Here is a 22261-nt window from a genome sequence, read left to right as displayed (position 1 = left end):
ATATTATGAAGAAATGATCCCCTTTCTAAGACACATGATGCATTGGATGGTAAATGGCTTTGCTACAGCCAAGAGGGTTGTAAAAGTGTGAATATGAGTACGGGAAATGTGTGATCTTCAAAAAGTCCACTCTGCCCCTCAATAGGGTCAGAAGGTCCAGACTAGACTCCACTGACCTGGTGTGACCTGATTGAATTACTTTCCCTCTTCTGTGCCTGAGATGGATTAAAAGGTCCCTTCTTTTAATGTAATTATAATGTCCTATGGAAAGAGCCCTTTCAGGGAGGAGGGGAGCTAACTCATATTGGGTATTTTTCTCTGCTAGAGGCTTTTCAGGCTTTTAACTGCCAAGACAGTTCTTTAAGGGAGAGAAGATGGTCCCCAAGGCTAAAGGAAGACATGGTTAACAATGGGAAGAACTGGGATTTTACCCCAGGTCTGTTACAGACCTCAGAACACTTAGTTTTTATGCTGTGCCACACTGACTGTTTTTATCCTTTTAAAGCCAGAGTGGGTCACTGAAAGTCTAGGTGTTTGGTGTTGAGGATAGCATTTATCTGGGACATTGCTTAAAGCTGCTATTAGTCTAGAATTTATAGCTTGCCTCTGTGGGTTTGTTTCTCTTTTAACTATTTACCGTCCCCATCTCTTATCTCTCGGCTCCAAGGGCTGTTATGCAATGTGGAAGATGGGAGTGTAACAGACCTCTGTATTGAAGGTAAGATGAAACTGTGTACCTAGCGTTTGAAGCTGAGGATATTAACCTCAATTGCAGCTCTGGTTATTTGAGATCTTGATGAAATAACTGCTTCATTTTAGAGACATATCAAGAAAAGTCAGTTGTCAATCTGTGTCAGAAACCAGGGATACATGGATGGGTAAGACATGGTTCCTGCCCTCTAAGAGTTTGCAATCTAGAGGAGAGATTGGATGGCAAATAATGAGAGCTGAAGAACACTGTTAGAAAGGCGTGTACAAATTCTCTTTTTATTCCATCCACATTTGTTGGTTAAAAGTTGTCTGCACATAGGCGACGGTAAGAGCTGTGGAAGTGTAGAAAGGGTGTGAGGAGTGGCGTGCCTGTCTGGCTCAATCAGAAGAGCATATGACTCTTGATCTTGGGGTCTTGAGTTCTAGCTTCATGTTGGGGGTAGAAATACTAAAATAACTTTAAAGGGCTCGAGGAGAAAGAAGACAAGAGAATTGGGATAGGAGGATTCTTGCAGAAAGAGCAAGAATTGTATCAGTTAGGGGCTAGTCAAGAAACAGAAACCACACGAGTTATTTAAACAGGGAAAACTTAGGGGCACCTGGGTGGCTCAGTCGGTTAAGCATCTGCCTTTGGCTCAGGTCATGATCCCAGGGTCCTGGGATTGGGCCCTGCCTCGGGCTCCTTTCTCAGCAGGAGCCTGCTTCCCCCTCTCCCTCTGCCAGCTGCCCCCCTTGCTTGTACTCTCTCTCTCTGTCAAATAAATAAAGTCTTCTAAAAAATAAACAGGGAAAACTTTAATATAAAAATTATTAGCTGGGTAACTGAAGGCAAAAAGAGAACACCCAAGTTTTCACAGAGGTAGCAATATCATAAAGCAACTCCCACCCTTAGGGCTGGGGAAACAAAAGGAGGTTGGAATTACTAAAACATAAATTTTCTCTGAGGAGGGGATGCTGCTTGACTGCTCCTGGGTCTCTGACCATTCAGCCTCGCAGTTAGCAGCTGTAACAGATCACAAGTTAATATGATCTGTATATCCCTTTGTCCATCTCTCGGTCTAGATAATGTGGACAAGTATACCACTTGAAGTTCTGACCACTGGCAGGAATGGGGAGATTTCCGTTCACCATTCATCCACTCTTGGGTGGGGCTATAATTCTAAAGCCATCCACTTCTGATTGGTGCCAGGGTAACTTGCAGACCTTCCTCAGAACCCAAGAACTTTACTGAAGTGGTAGGCAATAGAGACCGCAAAGCCAGAGAGAGAAGAAGAATTTGCTCCTTCCTCATTGTTTCCTGTTTGCTGCCTACCTTCTTCCTGTTTCTATTATCCTAGAATGTTTCTTTACCTTGGAAATGGCAGAGCCTTTCTGCAGTAGCCTCTAAATCTAATTTGTAGCTTTTTCCAGACTTGCAGAGCCAGCCTCTTCTTCACTGCTCCTCAAACATCCCAGCAGAAGCATCACAAATGATTGTATAGAAGGATGGGTTTGGGGTTGAGAGATAATATTATAGGCAATTATAGGTGGTTTACGTGCAGTAGCTCATTTAGTCCTAACAACCCTATGAAGTTGATACTATTAATTATTTCCCACTGAGGAATTAAGAGTCTTACTTAAGATGCTATAGTTAGTTGCTAGAAAAGGGAAATCTATAGTATTGAGTCTGCCATAATTCTGTTTTCTAGTATATAAAGGAGCAAATTGTGAGGAGGAAAAAAGTAGAGAGAGTATAAAATAGCAGTTTTCAACCTTAGCTTCACAATAGACTCATCTGGGTAGCTTAAAAAATATCCAAATGCTTAGGCTCTTTCTCTAGAGATTCTGATTTAATTTGTCTAGACTGGGAGTTGGGCATTAATATATTTTTTGAAACTTCCTAAGTAATTCTAATGTGCAGCCTAATTGTGAACCACTTATATAAAATGATGAAGAAGCCAGGAATCCTTTGGTTTAGATATATACACACAGTTTAATTGGGGTGATAGAAAAGACTATACTGGTAACACAAACAAATGACTTTGAGTAGAAGGGCTGTGAAAGGCGACGTGTGGGCCAGGGGTTGTCTTCTGGTTACTAATGCTACCGTGTCTGCTCAGTCCTTATCCAGCTTACAACTCAGCTGAAATTAGAGCAGATCATTCATTGCCTGCTGGATGAGTGCCACAAAGAGGTCAGTAAATATCTGTGGGTTCTCGAGTACCCCTCAGAATCCTCAGAAATCAGAGCTGGGTGCAACCCTCTTTGGATAGATAGTTGGGGAGGTTGGAATACATCGAGAAAGGGATATGCGTGATCAGTGAGTCAGCGGCAGAACCAGAGCTCAGGCTTGGGCCTTCTGATCCTGGTCTGCTACTGTTTGTAGCTTCCCTCCTTCCCCTTTCAGTCTTCCAAATGCTGCTTTTGTGCAGTGAAGTCCCATCTTTCTGACATAAGCACCCCATGGCTATTCTCCATGTCCAAGTACAACATAGATTTTCTTGATCAATTTAAGGAAATAGGCTTACTATGTCTTGGCTTGCTTGGTGTTTTTATTTGGTTTGAATAGTATACAGTATTTTATACTGAAGTAATTTGCTTTTATCAGCATGTAAGGCAGGCACTGAGTAGGTATATTTAACCTGCCTTCTTCTTCAAGATAATCAAAGATACCAATTTAATAAGTAGTTTTTGCATTGTGTTTAAAATTTAGGAATAATATCAGAGTCACTTTTTATTTTTTATAAAAGGAAGACAGATGTTTATTTTAAAACCGAGAGCAACATGCAATTATAAATTACACCAAATTATCATATCATTATAATTACTCTGCCTATGATTAATATATCAGGTTGAATTTATAATTATATATATCAATACTTATCATTATGACAGTGCCATTTAACCCTTTTGAGCACTTTCCATATGCTAGGCACTGTGTTAGGTGGTTTACGTGCAGTATCTCATTTAGTCCTAACAACACTATGAAGTTGGTACTATTATTATTTCCCACCAGAGTAAATAAGAGTCTTACTTAAGATGTTATAGTTATTCACTAGAAAAGGGAGATATATACTATCAACTCTGCCTATAAACCATTAAGCATAGGGACTGGCAAATAGTGTTCAGTAATGGTTATGATAATGATAATATATTTTTAAATTAAACTAAATTTAATTTTATTTTTTACTTTAATTTTATTTTATTTTTTTTGCACTTAGTCAGAATTCTGTCCTTATGATGTTCCCAACTCTCACCCCCCAGTTTCTGGCTCTATAGGAGACAAAATATGCTAATTTTAATTCAGTTTAAATGTCATGTACTGAGCTAGATACTGAGCACTCAGAGAGGAATCTGACTCAGAGCCTTTCTCCACGGAGATAGACACTTAGTTAAAAAGGCTGATTACTGATTGTGTTGAGAGACACATACTATATAGGCTTTGGTCTGGATAGAGCAAGATACATTTTGGTGGGAGATCTGTCCTGATCCTAATTTATGGAGTGGAATGTGTTCACTTTCTATAGCTGTGTAACATGCCCTCCATGAGAGGCAGCCTGGCCACCTTGATCCTTCTCGGCAAGTTGGTGGATGCCATCCCTCCCTTGGCAGACAAACTTGTAATGGAGCACAGTGAGTGACCTCTGGGGAGGAGCCGCTACTACCGTTTTACCGGGTTTGATCACACTTCCATCTGGGTGGTCTGTTCAGTATATACACCTGGGAAATCATTACTTTCCTTCTCTAGGATTTAATTTTCCCATCTGCAAAATGTACTCTATGTTGGCCAAGTCGAAAAAAGTATTTCTTGACTCTGATCTTGAGCCATTTTGATTCACTATGTTAGTACAAACTAATTAAATACTTATTTTGAACCTTCCTTTGGGTGAAAGGAGGAATTAGTTCTGCAATATAGAAGTATTTTTTTCTATCAGTAAAAAGCAAATAAATATCTTACAGATTGTTTACCCCAGGGTAAGTCACTGCACTTCTCTAAGCTTTGGTTTTCCCTTCTAATTAAGTGCCCAGAAATCATTTATTATGGGGGATTATAGGGGCTTTCTATTACTACCCTACTGGGCACAGTAGTCTGGAGTGTCATACAGCAGTGGACATACAGCTGGTATACTTTTGACATACAGCAGTTTCATACTGTTTTATGGACAGGTGACCTGACGGAGCATCTGTTGAGAGGTTTAGTGTACCCCAATGAGGGGGTGCAAGCTTCTGTCTGTTACCTCTATGGGAAGCTGTACTCCTCACCAGTGGCTGCTGAGATACTTTCGGGCCATTTCCGGGAGAAGCTGTGTCCTCTCTTCCTTTCTACCCTGGATGGTGCCCAGACAAAGGAGCTACAGATCAACTGTTTGGGTAAGATGTAGGTTTGGAGAGAAAAGAGAGAAAGCTTTTGAGGTTTTGCTTGAGGACTTGAGGTGCTGGCTCTTTAGTGGTGGGGAAGTTTGGTGCCTTGCAAAGGGTAGAAGTCATGGGTTTGGAACGTAAGATGCACAGACTGTGACAGATGACTAGAGTTGGTGTGGCATCTTAAAAATTTTTGCCTTTGGGCGCATGGGTAACTCAGTTGATTAACGATCTGCCTTCTGCTCAGGTCATAATCTCAGGGTCCTGGGATAGGCTCCATGTTGGCTCCCTGCTCAGTGGGGAGTCTGCTTCTTCCTCTCCCTCTGCCCCTCCCCCCACTCATTCTATCTCCCTCACACTCCCTCTCTCAAATACATAAATAGAATCTTACAAAAAGAAAAAAAGAATGTTGCCTTTGGAAGGAAAAGAAGAAAGAAAGTGGCACAACAATTTTCTACCTCTGGTTTTTACTGCCTGTCCTAGTGTGTCCTGTTTTTTGCTGCCAAGTTATTCTTCATACTGCACAGCTCGCATTCTCTCAGTTTCCTATTTGAAAAATCTTCTATGGTATCTCTGGCCTCCAGGGTGATGTGCGGGTATTTCTACTTGTTATTTGAGGCTCCTTAGGAGCCCCAGTATAACCATTCAGCCTCTTCTGCTGCTTCCTTACATATGTTCACAAGATCTATCAAATGCTTCTGAGTAGGGAGCTTTCACTTTTTGGACAGAGCACATGGCCACTATGATTGGAGACTGGGCGAGGGCCTGTTCCAAAGCAGGATCTATAGGGAAAAACATAGTCTAAGTGACAATAGTTTCTTTTCACAGTTTAGGCCAAGAGCTCTGTTATGAACAGTCCAGTCACACATAGTGAGTATTCATTTTGGCCCAGGCCCTGGGCCAGGCTCTAGGGTCATAAAGATGACCAAACCCAAGATCTGTTCTGAAGCAGCTCATAGTCTAGTATAGAAAACAGATGTGGACAATTAGAGCCCAGTGTGGTAAGTGTTGTCATGGTGGTGGTACATAAAAGTGTGGGATTCTGTTCAACATTGGGTTAGAGGTCCTTGCCAGAACAATGACGCAAGAAAAAGAAATAAAAGGCATCAAAATTAGGAAGGAAGAAATATAACTGTCTCTGCAGATGCCATCATTTTATATATAGAAACCCTAAAAACTTTACCAAAAGACTGTTAAAAACTAATAAATGAATTTAGTAAAGTCACAGGATATAAAATCAGTTGTTTTTCTAAGTGCTAATAGTGAATTATCTGAAAAAGAAGTTAAAACAATCCCATTTATAACAGCATTAAAAATAACAAAGTACTGGGGCACCTGGGTGACTCAGTATGTTAAGTGTCTGACATTGTCTTGGGTCGTGATCTCAGGGTCCTAGGAGCCTACAGGCTCTGTGCTCAGTGGGGAGTTTGTTTCTCCCTCTCCCTCTGCCTCCCTGGCCCCCACCACTTGTCCTCTCTCAAATAAGTAAAATCTTAAAAACAACAACAACAACAACAAACAACCCACAAAATACTTAGGAATGTTTAAGGAGACATGAAGAAGTTTCCAGAAGATGTCTGAGGGGCTACCTTGGGTGTACTCTGGTACCTATACTCCTCTTGCCTCACCTCCCAAAACTTTTGTTTTCTAGGTTTGCTGAGGCAGCTGCTGAAGTATGATCTCTTTGTGTCCGTGATCATGAACAAGTCTGCGCTGGCGGAAAGTACTGAGGGTGTTGAGGGGCCGCCGGGAAAGACCTCATTGCCTTTGGTGCTCAAAAAGGTGATTGTCCTGTGATTCCTGGTCTCTAGATTCAAAAACAAGGGAACCCAAATGGCTCCTGGCCCTTGTATTACTACTATCTAAGGTTTCTAAGGTGTTTTCTTCCTGGCCCAAGCAATATGCTATTAGAGTACTGGATGTACAGTTGACCCTTAAACAACTCAGGGGATGGGACACTGACTACCCTTCCATGCAGTTGAAAATCCACATAAAACTTCGAACTCCCCCAAAACTTAATTACTAGTAGCCTGCTGTTGACCAGAACCCTTACTGATAACAATCAATTAACACATATTTTGTATGCTATATCTATTATATTCTTTATTTTTACAATAAGGTAAGCTAGAGGAAAGAAAATATTACTAAGAAATTCATAAGGAGGGGTGCCTGGGTGGCTCAGTGGGTTAAGCCTCTGCCTTCGGCTCAGGTCATGATCTCAGGGTCCTGGGATGGAGCCCCACATCGGGCTCTCTGCTCAGCAGGGAGCCTGCTTCTCCCTCTCTCTCTGCCTGCCTCTCTGCCTGCTTGTGATCTCTCTCTCTGTCTCTGTCAAATAAATAAAATCTTTTAAAAAAATAAAGAAATTCATAAGGAGGAGAAAATATTTATAGTACTATACTATATTTATTGAAAAAAATCCATGTGTAAGTGGCCTGTGCAGTTCAAACCCATATTGCTCAGGGGTCAACTGTAGGTCTTATTTCAGTTGTGAGTCCTTATATGCACATCTTCTCCTTAACATCTAGGCTGACTGATAATGCAGAATACAGGCATCAACAGAAACAAAGCTATCTCAGTTATTTTAGGGATAAAACAACTTGCTAGAGCCCTCTTTCTCTGGACCCTGCATCCCTTCAGCCTTATTAATCTGTCTCTTCCACCCCATTACAACCCAGTGCTCCAGCAGTATATAACTTCTCCCTGGCCTTGCATGTGTCAGGACATCCTGTTTCTGTGCCTGTGTAGATGCTCTTCCCCTTTGCCTTGAAACCTTTCCCCTCTCCTTTGTCTGTTGATTCTTCAAGGCCTGTAGGGTTCCCTTGTCCTCTTGGTCCTTTAGGTAGAATGTGCCCTATGTCACAGCCCTCACTTCACCGTATTGTGGTTGTTCTACTGGGAGTTTCTTTAAGGCAGAACCTGATTTGGCTGTATCTCTCTGCAGTGCTCAGCACAGGGCTTGTCAGAACTACTTATCCTCATCTGATAGTGGGGATATCACTGATTGGCCAGACTGTGGGACTCCTTCTGCAGGAAGGAGGAGGAGCTCTGATCGGAAGTGGGAAAGGCCAGTTGGGGATAGATAAGGTAGGTATTAAAAAGCCAGTGAAAATTGATCCTCCTTGTTTCTCTGGGATGCCTCTAGAAAGGTCCACTCAGGGCCTGTGAACTCTGAGGAGCAAGTCCTATGTCTCTGAACCAGAAGATCTCATATTGGGTTCTTTTCTGTGCTCATTTTGTTGCTGACATCAGGGAGTCCAAGGTACCATCTAGTTAAAACATTTGATCTCAGGCTCAACAGGGCACAAGCTCTTATGCCCTCACAGTGCACCAACAAAGCACCATGGTGGCAGGGACAGAGATTAGAGCACTTCTCTAGGGGACAGGACTTTGTAGAGATAGGAATCTTGGTTTAGGGGTCCTGTCCTCCATTCACATATGGAGACTGTTCTTCTCTTGACAATTTTGGATGATCAACATATTTTACTACAGCAACCGGCAAGGTTGTGGCTACAGTGAGATAAGTGAGGCACTTGCCTCAGGTGCAAAATTTAAAGGGATGCTAAAAAACTCAGCAATCAAGATAGATAGTATTTCAGTGCAGTATTTTTTTTTTAAATCAATGCAAAAAATTCATAATGAACAAAATACCAAAATTTTAAATAAAGAGAAGACTGACATGTGTTCTTTTACATCTGTTCTGGCATTTTTGTCAGAGTCTAATGCTACTCCTTCCTGCTTTGGCTGATAATCAACTTATTCTTCCAAAATTCAGGTCCCTAGAAATATATTGTCAATGTTTGTGTCCCTGCTGTTGTAATGTTGATTCATTCATTCAGTCAGATATATACTGAGCACCAATGTGATATGTCAGTCACTGTGTTAGGCACTGGGAATATCGTGGTATATAAATAGATGAGTTCCTTGTCCTTGCATGGTCTAGTGGGGAAGACAGGTTGTGATCAAGTAAATGAAAAAGCAAAGTAACTCTTATTTTGCTACAAAGGAAATAAAGAGGAAATGAGATAGTGAGGAACGCCAGGCAGGTATAGGCTGAGTGGTCAGACAGGGCCTCTCTGAAGGGTTGATGCTTGAGCTGACACTTGAAGAATTAAAGTAAGCCAGTGATCAATTATACCTCAGTGAAACTGAAAATAAACAAACTAACAAATGAATAAATAAAATAAGCAAGTAAGCCAGTGATATGAAGAACAGGTAGAAAAGCATTTCAGGCAGATAGAATAACAAATATAGGCCAGAGGAAGGGGGCCATTTGATGTGTTCCAGAAGCAGATGGAGGCCAATGGGATGCATGGTGGGTAGAAAGTGAAGTGGCCAGAGATGAGTCTAGAGATTAAGCAGGGAAAATCGTGCAGGTCCTGATGAGTTATGGTAAATAATTAGGACCGGGGCGCCTGGGTGGCTCAGTGGGTTAAAGCCGCTGCCTTCGGCTCGGGTCATGATCCCGGCGTCCTGGGATCGAGCCCCGCATCAGGCTCTCTGCTCAGCAGGGAGCCTGCTTCCTCCCTTCTCCTCTGCCTGCCTCTCTGCCTACTTGTGATCTGTCTGTCAAATAAATAAATAAAATCTTTAATAAAAAAAAAAAATAATTAGGACTTTTTAAAAAAAAAGATTTTATTTATTTTACAGCGAGAGAGGGGATACAAGCAGGGGAAGTGAGAGAGGGCGAAGCAGGCTTCCCCCTGAGAAGGGATCCCAATGCAGAGCTGGATCCCAGGACCCTGGGATCACGACCCGAGCCAAAGACAGATGCTTAACAACTGAGCTACCCAGGCACCCTAGGCCTTTTTTCTTTTTGAAGATTTTATTTATTTATTTGACAAGGTGGTGGGGAGCAGACAAGACAAGCAGAGGGAGCAGGAGAGGAAGAAGCAGGCTCTCTGCTGAGCAGGGAGACTGACTGACATAGGGCTCAGTCCCAGGACCCTGGGATCATGACCTGAGCTGAAAGCAGATGCTTAATCGACTGAGCCACCCAGGTGCCCCAATTAGGACTTTTTAGTTTATTTTAATTTATTTTAATTTTTACTTTTTAAAATACTTTATTTATTCATGTGAGAGGGAGAGAGAACACAAGCAGGGGGAGAGGCAGAGGGAGAGGGAGAAACAGACACCCCACTGAGCAGGGAGCCTGACACAGGGCTTGATCCCAAGACCCTGGGACCATAACCTTAGCCAAAGGCAGACACTCAACCATGGGAGCCACCCAGATGCCCATAGGATTTATTTATTTATTTATTTTTAAGATTTTATTTATTTATTTGACAGACAGAGATTACAAGTAGACAGAGAGGCAGGCAGAGAGAGAGAGAGGAGGAGGAAGCAGGCTCTCCACTGAGCTGAGAGCCCAATGTGGGGCTCGACCCCAGGACCCTGGGATCATGACCTGAGCTGAAGGCAGAGGCTTAACCCACTGAGCCACCCAGGCGCCCCCTAGGATTTTTTTTTTTTTTAAGATTTTATTTATTTATTTGACAGAGGGAGAGACAGAGAGAGAAGGAACACAAGCAGGGCGAGCAGGAGAGGGAGCAGGCTTCCCGCCGAGCAGGGAGTCCGATGCGGGGCTCGATCCCAGGACCCTGGGATCATGACATGAGCCAAGGGCAGAGGCTTTAACCCACTGAGCCCCCCAGGCGCCCTAGGATTTTTTTTAAAGATAAATTTTCATAGTTAAGTTTGTGTATGATGAAAAAGTAGGGTTGGAGTGTTTTTTTTTCTCAACATAAAAAGGAATATGCACTTTAAACCAGAATCATTGTTTTACTCAAGAGTTGAAGAGCATTTTTCTAAGATTTTTTTTTCACATTTTAGCAGCTCTGAAATTGGAAGACATTTTACCATCAATAGTGTGTCATAGTTTAATTATAGCTCTTTTTCTTTTAGTGGCATATAAAATAATGGTTTGCCTTACATCAATAGCATCTTGAAATACATGTCATTTCCTATATAAAAGAGAACAAGATAAAAATTAAGACTATTTAGAAACTCTTTCACATACTAATAGAAAAGCTGGTCAATTGTGTTCTTTTTTAAGCCTGACATGACTGAGATGGGTTTATTTAAGTTTACAGCCCTCAGATGGGTCTCTACCAGGTATGAGCGTGACTTGGTCCTTTTCTTCTGAAGCTCTAAAACCAGACATACTCTCTTTTGTCTCATGTTATATGTTCTACTCACCATTTTCCCATAGGAGGCCAGTTTCTCCTACACTTGAAGTCCGCAGTTGCAGTTAACTCTTTACCTGATTTTTTTTAAAGAAGGTTTTATTTTTTAAAAAAAGATTTTATCTATTTATTAGAGAGCAAGTGCCCGGGAGGGAGAGGGAGAGAGAATCTGCAGCAGACTGTACATTGAATGCAGAGCCCAGTGTGGGACTCAGTCCCATCCCATGAGATCATGACCTGAGCCAAAACCAAGTCGGATGCTTACCTGACTGAGGCACCCAGGTGTCCCCTTTCCTTGATTTCTGAAAGTGTCATGGGACTCCTAATAGGTATGGTGTCCAGTAGGAGTTTGGATGTTACTCAGAGTATAATGGAAATTCACTGAAGTATTTTTTTAAAGATTTTATTTATTTATTTGACAGAGAGAGAGATCACAAGTAGGCAGAGGCAGGCAGAGAGAGAGAGAGAGAGGAGGAAGCAGGCTCCCTGCTGAGCAGAGAGCCCCATGCGGGACTCGATCCTAGGACCCTGAGACCATGACCTGAGCCGAAGGCAGAGGCTCAACCACTGAGCCACCCAGGTGCCCCAACACTGAAATATTTTGAGTAGAGAAATAACCTAATCTAAAACTTTAGTGGAGGAGGTATCTCTCCTGTAGGAAGACTCCTAGATTTGGACGTGGCTGACCTCGGTTTTTGCCTTAGCTTTGCCGCTTATTAACTGTGTGGCCTGGAGCAAGTGACTTAAGCTCCATGAGCTCTAATTCCTTCTTCTGTGGGTTGAGAGTCTCCAAGACCACCCCTAGTTTCAGTGATTGCTAGGAGGACTCAATAGATAGTCATTCTCATGGCTCTTATTTAATATAGATGCAAAGCAAAATGGATACAAAGCAAAATCAGCCAAGGGAAAAGGCATATGTGGTAAAGTTCAGGAAAACTAGGCACAGGATTCTGAGTCCTCTCCCAGTGGAGTCAGACAAGGATGCACTTTCTTCCTTTAGCAATGAATTGTGGCAACACATGTAAGATGGTGCCTGGCAGGGAAGCTCATTAGAGTCTCAGTGCCCAAAAATTCTATTGGGGGCTGACTAGTCACCTTGGCACCCTCTACCTAGCACATACCAAAATTCCAGACTCACAGAAGGGTGGTAGGTATTCGGCACGTAGACTACATTGTTTGTACAGAGAGTAGTCACAGAGTCACTATTACTGGTTCTGGGAGTGGCGGGAGCTCTCCTGAGATCCAGTTTCCCAAATCCAGTCAATGACGAACTTTGCAGACAGGCATTTCTAAGGATAACAGCCTCATGCCTGCATTGTTAGTTCTTTTCAGCAGACTCTGTAAAGTGAGACTCATGGTAGAACGGTCCCTTGTTATCTTTCAGGCTTGTTGCAAGCATTAAAACCAGATGAGGGCTGTGAAAATACTTTTGTCAATAAAGGCCCAAACCCTTCTTGGTGATGGCTTTAGTGTTCTTTGATGCCATTATGTTCTTTTGTTCTGTTTCCCACCCACTGTTCTTCATAGAGACCCCTTTTCGTAATCTGTAGCTCTCCCTGAGCACCACCCTTGTGCCTGATGCTGGATGGGCCCTCTGTTACTATAGCACTTTTTGTTGCCTGTTTCTCCAGCTTCTCCTCTCTAGAGATGAGACTCTGCAGGTGGCCAGTGCCCACTGTATGACTGCAGTGCTGGTCCACTCCCCGCTAAAGCATGCCCCAGCCTTCATCCATGCCGACATCCCAGGTAGGGAGATCCTTCTAATCTTCTCTTCTGAGGACCCCAGAGTTCTGACTGGAGACTCTGGAGTCACAGCAGCAGCAGCTGTCCTATTGGGGTTTTTTTGATAATGCGTACTGGAGAGATAGGTCGATGGCAAGCTCAGTTGTACAGGATAGATTCTTAGAATAAGGCCTCATTAAGTGAATCCTCTTGCTACAGATTCCTTATAATGACCTTGACCATCTAGGGGGTAACACCTAGTGTGGGGTGATAGAAAGATGCCATATTTAGGTCCTCAATTTGGCTGTTTCATGGATAAGGAAATGAGGATCAGAGAAGGGAATTAACTGGTATAAACTTGTAAGGCTAGTCATTGGCAGAGAAGGCTATGCAGTCAAGCCTCTCTGGCTCTAAAACCTTCTCTCTGTATCATGCTGTTACCCACCCTGGGTTTTAAGAGACCTGAATTCCAGTCGAAACTCTGCCATTAACAATAGCTCTTTCTGGGTCTCAGTTTCCTCACCTGTTAAAAAGATGATGTTAGACCATAATCCTGAGGTTATTTTCCAGGTTTATCTGTGAATTCATGATCACATCTCATGGAGGAAGTGTGTGAACAGATGTAATAGGTGTGACATGCTGAGTAGTCCAAGCCCCTAGCTTTAGTGAAGGGATCGTGGTCACACAACTGTCATTTATTGTTTTCTCCCCTCTCCCGGCCAGAGTTCCTCTTTGAGCACCTTTCCTCTTCCAGCGAAGTGCTTGTCTGGTCCAGCTACAACTGCTTGATACTCCTGGCAGAAGAGCCACTCTTCTTTTCCAAGTGCCACACGGTGTATGGTTGGTAGTGGGAATCCTACACTAGCTCTGGTAGGGTGGTGGTCAGCACTTTTTTTTTTAAGTGGGCTCCATGCCCAGTATGGAGCCCAGTGCAGGACTTGAACTCATAACCCGGAGATCAAGACCTGAGCTGAGATTAAGAGTCAGATGTTTAACTAACTGAGCCACCCCACACACCCTCAGGGTGGTTAGTACTTTGAAGGTGAGTAGCAGTAAGAATGATGGGGGGCTAGTTTACACCTTGGAGGGAGTGCTGGGTCTAGTCATTTCCATCAGCCCAAACTCATTACCAGATTCCATATGCAAGCAGGGACATCCAGACAGTTCCCATCGCTGATTAGCAGAAGTCTATTTGCTTGGCAAGAGAAAAGTACTCCTATTAGCTCCTGAATGAATTCCTCCTGTACCTTAAGAATAACTTTACTCAGCCTTGGATTCAGTCTTTTCCTGTCTCCCAGATATGTGTCCATCTAGTTAGTCCCTAAGTTTAGCTGATTCATTCTTTCATAGTTTTTTGAAACTGTCCCTTCTTCCTTCCTGGTGGTATTTTTTTTGTCTGGGACTTTTTATATCATGTCTGGATTTTTAACCTGGACACATTTGGTCATTCATTTTATATTCTATGTTCCTCTTCTGTGCCAGGCACCATGCTGGGACTTAGAGATTTAGTGATACCTAGAACGTGGTCCCTGTCCCCTGGAAGGGGAGAGAAATGCAAATGAACCAATTAGGGCTCTGCCAAAGGGAAGTATAGGAGGTGTGGGAGTTCACTGGAGGCCCATAGCTCTGCCTGAATGGATTAGGGAAGGCTTCCAGGAGGAGTGGAGGTCTGACCCGATTCTTTGAGAAGGAATGTGAGTGTGTCTAGTGGAAAAGGCACAACTCAGTCAGTAGACATTTACTAAATACTTCAAGTACCAGGGCCTGTGCTATGGCTTGTGCTGAGTTTCAGGGAGACAGAGATGAATCAGAGAATGGCCTGCCCTTGAAGATCTCACAGTCCCATCCCCTCCGTTCAGTCGTGTCAGGGCCCCTCCATGGGGGGCCACCAGCAAATATGTGCTGTCCAAAGCCTCTCACTTCTCCTGGGCAGGCAGTGAAGGAGCTACCAAGCACTGATCCCTGGCCTCTGTCATGTCATTTTGAGATAGGGATCGAGTCAGTGGTGAGGAGCCTACAGGGAAGCCTCCGGATGAACAACACAGAGCTGCATAAGCAGGGCCTGCTGCTTTTTGCCGAGATCCTGACTCGGTGAGCAAAGTGATAGGGTATCAGGCCTGTAGGGGCCAGACTGGAGAAGGAAAGAAGTGTTTGTTCCTGGCTGTGTCCATGATAGGCATTAACTTATTCATTGATCATTTACCATTTCTCAGGCAGCCAGAGGAGATTAAGCTGTTTACAAGCTCAGCCATGTGTAGAGATGCTGGCCATGCTCTCCAAGAAGCAGTAAGCAGCCCTGTGCTGGAGGTGGCTGCTGAGGCAGTGAAGGCCATTTCTGCCTTTCTGAGGTGAGAGACCCAGGCAGACTGAACTTTCCACCTCTGTATGCCCCGTGGGCCAGGTCAAGCCAGGGAAGCTTCCAGGCAGTACTTGTCCTGTAGGTCAGGGAAATTTTCTTCAATTTTTTCTTTCCAATACTCTATTTACTCTTCTGTCTTTCTGGAACTGCTGTTCAAATGTTGGATCTGGACTGGTCCTCTAATTTTCTTTGTTTTCTGACAGTTTTACATATTTTTGTCATTATGCAGTAGTTTCTGGGAAATTTTCTTGACTTTATCTTTCAACACTTCTACTGTGTGTGTTATTTTTGCTTTCATATTTTTAATTTGGAAGAGTTCTTCCCAATTCCCTGCATGTTTTTTTTTTTAAATTTTTTAAAGTAAGCTTTACATCCAATGTGGGGCTGAACCTCATAATCCTGAGATCAAGAATCGCATGTTCCACTGACTGAGCCCGCCAGGTGCCCCACTTGCATGTTTTCAAATAACATTTTATTCTGTTTATTCCGTAGATATAATTTTTTAAACATTCCAGTCTTCTGTTTTAGTCCAGAATTTCCCCCTATTTCCTTTCTACAAATTGTTCTTTCTGCCTGAAATCCTCTTCCTTAAAATCTTTGCACCATTGGCTTCTTCCCATCATTCAGGTCACATTCAGAGCATCTTTCCCTAACTGACCTATTAGGCTGTTATAGCACCTACCAGACATTTGAATAGTTCTTGTTTATCCATTCGTTTTGTGTCTGTCCCCACTATAATATAATGTCCAAGTGATCAGGAACCATGTCAGTTTGCTCACTACTGTATGCCTCACTCCTGAAAGCGTATGAATGAAGGATGTCAAAACAGATGGTAAGACTAAGTGATCCTAGGGTCAGGATGGTAAAGTATTCCTTAGCAAGATGCTTGATATCTTGAAAAAAAGTAATGGAGAAAACTTATATTTATTTATGAAATAACTTTTACTTTATTTCCATGTTTTCCTTTCCAAAAATCTAACAAAGTAACATATTCAAATAATAAAAAATAAAATATATAGGTTTATAATGAAAAAGAACAGCTCCCTGTCCCAGTTTCTAAAGAAAACGAACTGTAACTCATTTTGGTTTTAGTTCTGGTGATTATCTCCCTGCGCCTAAACAATATACTTATAATGCTGTCACTTTATCAATTTAGGACATTATTCATTGAGTCACCAGTAAGAAAGACCAAGATTTAGATCCTATTATTTTGTCTTCTCTACATTTCCTTGGCATTTTTGCTAATTAATATTTAATGTCTTCAAATCTTTAAATGGTATACTTAAATCTTGTATTTCTTGTTCCCTCAACTTCAAGTAGTATCTTTGACTCCCTCCTTGATTAGCTGAGTATATCAGCATCCGACTTTTCCTTTCTCCTCCCCACCTTCTCCTTCTCAGTGTTAGTCAGCTGTACCTTTAACTTTACATGGTAAAGGTTGTTAATATTTATAGTCTCTTCTGTAACCATATTTAAGTCTTTGTGATTTGACTGTAGGTGGGGTCTAAAAATGGAAACATAAAATAACATTTACATTACAATGACTTCAGTCTGTCTCTTTTCCCCCTCTTTCCCCGAATCTGAATCTCTGAATCTGGGGCATGAATCCCAGTGAGGGGGGAGATGAGTAAACTGACAGGGTATCAAAGGCACAGAGGCAGAGCAGTGTCAATTAGAGGGGCCCAGGAAGAACTGGAAGTCTCCCAGGAGGCCAGTGCTTTGGGGGACTGGTAGCACCTTTGAGGCAGGAGGTGGGTGATGTTTGAGCTGTGCTAAGAGGGATGAGAGAGATTTAGGTTTGTGAGTGGGAAAGTATAGGGATTACTTAGGGTACAGTAGCTAGCCTGGCCAGCAGATTGTGTGAAGGAGAGTGATACATGAAGAAGCTGGGAAAGCAGGTTGGGTCAGAATTGTGGAGAGTGCTAAGTAGAGGGCTGGTTATTAATCTTTAGATGATTTTATTTTTCATGTTAATTTCCCAGAATATTTACTGAAGTGGTCCCTCTGAAGTAGAGTGGTTCACTGGGTCTCTGGGAAGCCCAGCTAGGAGGAGGAACGAGGAATGAAAACTGCTGAAAAGAATTTAAAGAAGGTGGACCCAGGACTTGACAATCACTGTAGGACAGAAAGTTTAGAGCTTCTAGAAATGAAGAAGGAAAGGGGAAATCAAAACTTAACTATATATAGTGAACTGAGTGCCTGTTAGAAGGCCCAACAGATTACTCTCAGTGTTCAAAAAAGGCCCAGGGATCAGGGTTGACATAGGTTTCCCCTTAGTTACTGCACTAAAATTCATGCCCACCTGTAACCTGTGAATGTGACCTTATCTGGAAATAGGGCCCTTGTAGAGACAACTGAATTAAAATGAGGTCATACAGTGTTGGCTGGTAAATCCAAAGACTGGTGCCCTTATAAGGAGAGGGGGATTTGGACATACAGTCTAACAGACACAGGGAAGATGGCCTTGTGAAGAAGAGGCAGAAAGTGGGATGCAGCTATGAGGCAAGGAATGACAAGGATTGCTGGCAACAACCAGTAGCAAAGAGGCAAGACAGGATTCTTCCCTAGAGCCTTTAGAGGGAGCCAACACATTGATTTCAGACTTCTATCTCCCAAAACTATGAGAAAATAAATTTCTGTTGTTTTAAGCCGTGTGTTTTGTGGTAATTTGTTATAGCATTCCTAGGAAACAAATACAGCTACTTTATACCTTGTCGAGTGCTTATTCATTCATTTAACATCTTTTTACATTTATCATCAGTTTATAATGCATCTAGTTCTGTTCAGGTAAAATGAAAAGATACAGCTGGTCTCTGGCCTCTTGGAGCTCACAGTTAGACTAATCTATGACTCTTGCCTCCCTGAATCCATGGAATATGAAAGTTCAGATGGACCCTAAGTGTTACTTTCCACATTTACGCCACACTCAGAATGATTAAATCTTCAAAACTAGTTTCTAGTCTTTGCTTGTAATTTCTAAGAATGGGGAGCTTGCTCCACCTAGAATTTCCCCTTTACCTCTCTAGAGTTTGACTCTTAGGAAGTTCTTCTCTATTCTGAATACAGTCTGAGTCCTGATAGTATTTCCCTATTGATCATGGTTTTCCTTACCAAGGTAACAGCAAATTTGATCTCTCTTCCCCAAGAGAGCTTATTACTAATTTGAGGGTAGTGCCATTACATGTCTTCATGCACCTTCAGTTCTAGATAGTACTTCTTTCACCAGGAGGTCCTCCTCCATGAGAAAGCCCTCTGTTTCCTTAATAACACCAATGATAGTACCAGCTGTCATTTATAAGGGCTTACTATCTATTAAGCATTGTCATAACTGCTTGGCATACATTATCTAATTTGATCCTTAAAATAATTCTATGAGGAAAGTACTATTATCTCTCATTTAATAGATGGCAAAACTGAGGGCTAGGGAAGGTGAGGACTATGCACAGAGTCACGCAGCTAGACAAGTGTTGGAGCAGGGATTTTTATCAGATCAGATCCTAGACCCATGTTCTGATCCATCACACTGTCTCCCATTGCCTAAGAACATGAGGGTATCTTGGAATCCTCTTACCTTACCCTAAGCTTGCCTTTGTCTCTCTGGCTGCAGGAAGGACCACCACAGTGTCCCACCTGTGCAGTACAGGGAGCTGCGGGCCTTGCTTGAAGCCATGCTGAGTCGCTGTGCCGATTTTTCCCAGACCCCGCTGAACAGGAGGCCCCTGGTCAGTACACTGCATGCAGCCTGTTTCTTCTGGAGATCTTGCTATGAGGTGTTTTAAGAAGATAACTCCCTTACCTTTGTATGCCTCTTTATAACTTTTTCTCATGCAAAAACATCTATAATGAGATGTTATTTTTATCCCCTAATGGCAGAGCTATGAATCTTCTTGATTGCTGTCCTCGTCTTTGCAGATTTGGAAACTGAAGCCATAGGTTTAAATACTTTTTCTCTAAGTTCCAAAACTTGCAAGTATCTGAGTTTGGATAGTAAATCCCAGGGTGTTTGTACCCAGATCTACTATACTATACCACTTTGTCTTTTATATCATCTAATCAGTTATGGTAAACATGCTCATAAAATTATTTAAGGCTGGGTTCGCTAGAATCTTGGAAAGTATCTGACCAATGTGCAATGTGTTGAAATTGTTGGCTTTTAATGACACACCACTTAAAATATAAGAGAGGATATGGGTAATGTGAATGCTGGTTTTGTCTTTCAAAATTAACTTTGGAAATTAAGCTTATCACACCTGATGGAGTGGGATTTTTGTGTGTTTTGGAGCAACTAATATGGGCATTACAGCCAGTTAGTCTAATGTACACCAGCTTGTGACAGCTTTCTGCATATAATAGAACAGAGCCAGTCCTGTGGTTCACAGGGAGACAGATAGTTAATGTTCCCCCTGCTGCCATTTTTTAAAGAGCTATTAGATGACTAGATTTGTGAGAATATAACCAAGATCCCCTGGAAAGTGTTAGGTGTATGGGAATGCCAGACTCCAGTGGGGGGAGGAAGAGGTCTGTGGTCCTCCAAGCACAGTTTGGGACACAGAGTAGGTACTTGACTAATAGATGCTCCCCTCTCCTTCTCACTTCAGGGCCATGCCTCCAGCAGAGATTCAGAGAAAGCCATTCTTCGAAGGGGAAAGTTCCTTCTGAGCACTCTGGAGGGATTTAGAAATGCCTGCAGGTGAGGGACCAACACTCTGTGGTCTGAGGCAGTATTACGGAGGGTGGTGGTGGAGAAGAATCAGACTGAGGATGAAGTTCTAGAAGCAACACTTGATTTCTGATGCTTTGCTGCATAATGAGAGCAGCTTGGCAGGGGCAGAGGTTGGGTGTGTGTGTGTGTATGTGTGTGTGTGTGCAGAGTTGTGTAGAGAAGGTTTGAGGAGGAGGAGCTAGAGTAGGAGGTCTCTAAAGATTCCCTCCTGGTGAAGTTTTTGTTGCCATACAATGAGGTTCGGTCTCATTCAACTTTGTTACTCTTCCCAAATAACTTTGCCCAATAGGTGTTTGCTGAATGCTTGTTGGACTAATTTAATTTACAGTAACAAGTGTCTTTTGAGTCTACTCTGTGTCAGACCTGTGGCTAGACAGTGGGAGTAGAAAGATAAGGTTAGATTGACTCCTGTCCCCAAGGAGCTTACAGTCTCTTAGGGAAGAGGCAGTTTTGTGTATATATGTAGGATTCATTAGGTTGTCACAAATCTGGGGAAGGCATTCCTGGCAGAGAAACGAGCATCCGTAAAGGCAAAGAGATGTGAAACAGCAAGTAGCATGGTGTGTTCAGGAAGGTACATGTGATAGGTCAGGAGAGTCCTGTACTGTGGGAGAGGGGGTGGGGAGCACACAGCTGGACAGGTGGCCAAGGACCAGGTCCTCTGTCATTGAGGCCTCTTGAATTTTCTCTAGATCTGATGATGGGGATACTTTCCCAGAACCCTGAGCTCTGGGAGGGTTCTTCTGACCTTTATGTTGCATAGGTAGTAGTGGATACACTCACATGTTGATTTCTTAGGTTGGCTGTGGAATTCCAGAGCGAGCCTTCAGCCCAGGAGAACCCATTCACAGCTCCCAGTGCCGAGAAGGAAGACACTTTGGAGGCCTTCTCAGAATTTCTTCTCACTGCCTGTGACTCCCATTGTATCCCCATGGTGATGGTGGGTTCCCCTGAGCCACAGATAGCATGAAGTTTGGGTAGGAGAGGGATGTGAGACTGAGCCAGGCCGAGAGACACAAGGATGCGGGTACTCAACTAGACCTTCTGAGGGTCTTAGTGCTATTGTTCTTCAGACACTTTTCCTTTGGTTTTAAAAACAAAGTGTAGGGGCACCTGGCTGGCTCAGGCAGTAGAATGTGCGATTCTTGGCCTTGGGGTTGTGGGTTCGAGCCCCATATTGGGTGTAGAAATGACTTCAAAAATTTTTTTAAATCTTAAAAAAAAAACCACCCCAAGCCCCCAAACCCCAAAGTGTGGTATTTCATTGTACATTAACAGATGCCTCTCAAGAAAAAGTAGAAAGCAGTAGTAATATAATAAATAAGCAGTGTTTATAGAGTGATAAATGCTTCATATTCATTACCTAATTTGGTCATCCCAGTGACTGTGTGAGATGGGTGCTATAACCACCTCAATTTAAAGATTTTATTTATTTATTTGACAGACAGAGATCACAAGTAGGCAGAGAGGCAGACAGAGATTGGGGGTGGGGGAAGCAGGCTCCCCGCTGAGCAGAGAGCCCGATGCGGGGCTCGATCCCAGGACCCTGAGATCATGACCTGAGCCGAAGGCAGAGGCTTAACCCACTGAGCCACCCAGGCGCCCCTAACCACCTCAATTTAAAGATGGGGTTGTCACGTTCCAATAGTCGTAAAGCAAGTGCACGACGTGCTGAGATTCGAACCCATGCGTCCTTATGATGAGTGAAGAACAGTGGTGAGTGTCTGTGATTCAGGCTTCACCAAGGAACACACACGTATTCTGTAAGTGAAATTTGGCCACTCTGAAGAGAGACCTGGTCTGAAAGAGCTTTGTTTTGAGCTGCCTTGAGATGGAGGTGGTAGGAAGAGCTGGGTCCAGAGTGTCTGACTGCTTGGCTGACTGTGGGTGAGTCCTGTCTTCTTTGAGGTGAGCCTGCAGAGTGTCTTTTAGTCAGGGCACCTCTGTACACCTACGGGAACAGTAGGTGGCAGCAGGAAGGCATCCTCTGGTTCTGGAGGCAGAGACCTCTTGGAAGAAGGCTTTGAGCCCGCATGCGGGGGTCTTCAGGTGGGTCACCGTCAGGAGCCGTGGACTGCATGCACGCTCTGAGGGCACTCACTAGCAGTAACACTTGGGCCGTTCACATTGGTTCCTCATCTGCTCTGCCCTCTTCCTAGACTTACAAAGTGTTAGAGTCAGATCTGGAACTGGATAGACTCTAAATACCACACTTTGGGG

The 22261-nt window shown here is 43.1% G+C and overlaps 1 protein-coding gene across 1 annotated transcript in view; it reads left to right on the top strand.

The window, feature by feature from the left end:
* Window positions 1–22261, top strand: part of MEI1 (meiotic double-stranded break formation protein 1) — a gene marked incomplete at both ends in the record, with an annotated part of 78368 nt that overhangs the window by 3357 nt on the left and 52750 nt on the right. The window contains 12 exons of the mRNA XM_080811363.1: window positions 668–718; window positions 2811–2884; window positions 4218–4323; window positions 4858–5061; window positions 6704–6834; window positions 12869–12983; window positions 13683–13799; window positions 14951–15050; window positions 15173–15307; window positions 18926–19040; window positions 19917–20008; window positions 20840–20981. Of these exons, the coding sequence (XP_080667489.1) occupies window positions 668–718; window positions 2811–2884; window positions 4218–4323; window positions 4858–5061; window positions 6704–6834; window positions 12869–12983; window positions 13683–13799; window positions 14951–15050; window positions 15173–15307; window positions 18926–19040; window positions 19917–20008; window positions 20840–20981 (1382 nt within the window). The remainder of the gene's footprint in view (window positions 1–667; window positions 719–2810; window positions 2885–4217; window positions 4324–4857; window positions 5062–6703; window positions 6835–12868; window positions 12984–13682; window positions 13800–14950; window positions 15051–15172; window positions 15308–18925; window positions 19041–19916; window positions 20009–20839; window positions 20982–22261) is intronic.

Source organism: Martes martes (genome assembly GCF_963455335.1).
Source record: "Martes martes genome assembly, chromosome: 8".
Taxonomy (NCBI): domain Eukaryota; kingdom Metazoa; phylum Chordata; class Mammalia; order Carnivora; family Mustelidae; genus Martes; species Martes martes.
Note: the sequence above shows the minus strand (reverse complement) of the source record. Positions and strands in the feature narration are given on the sequence as shown.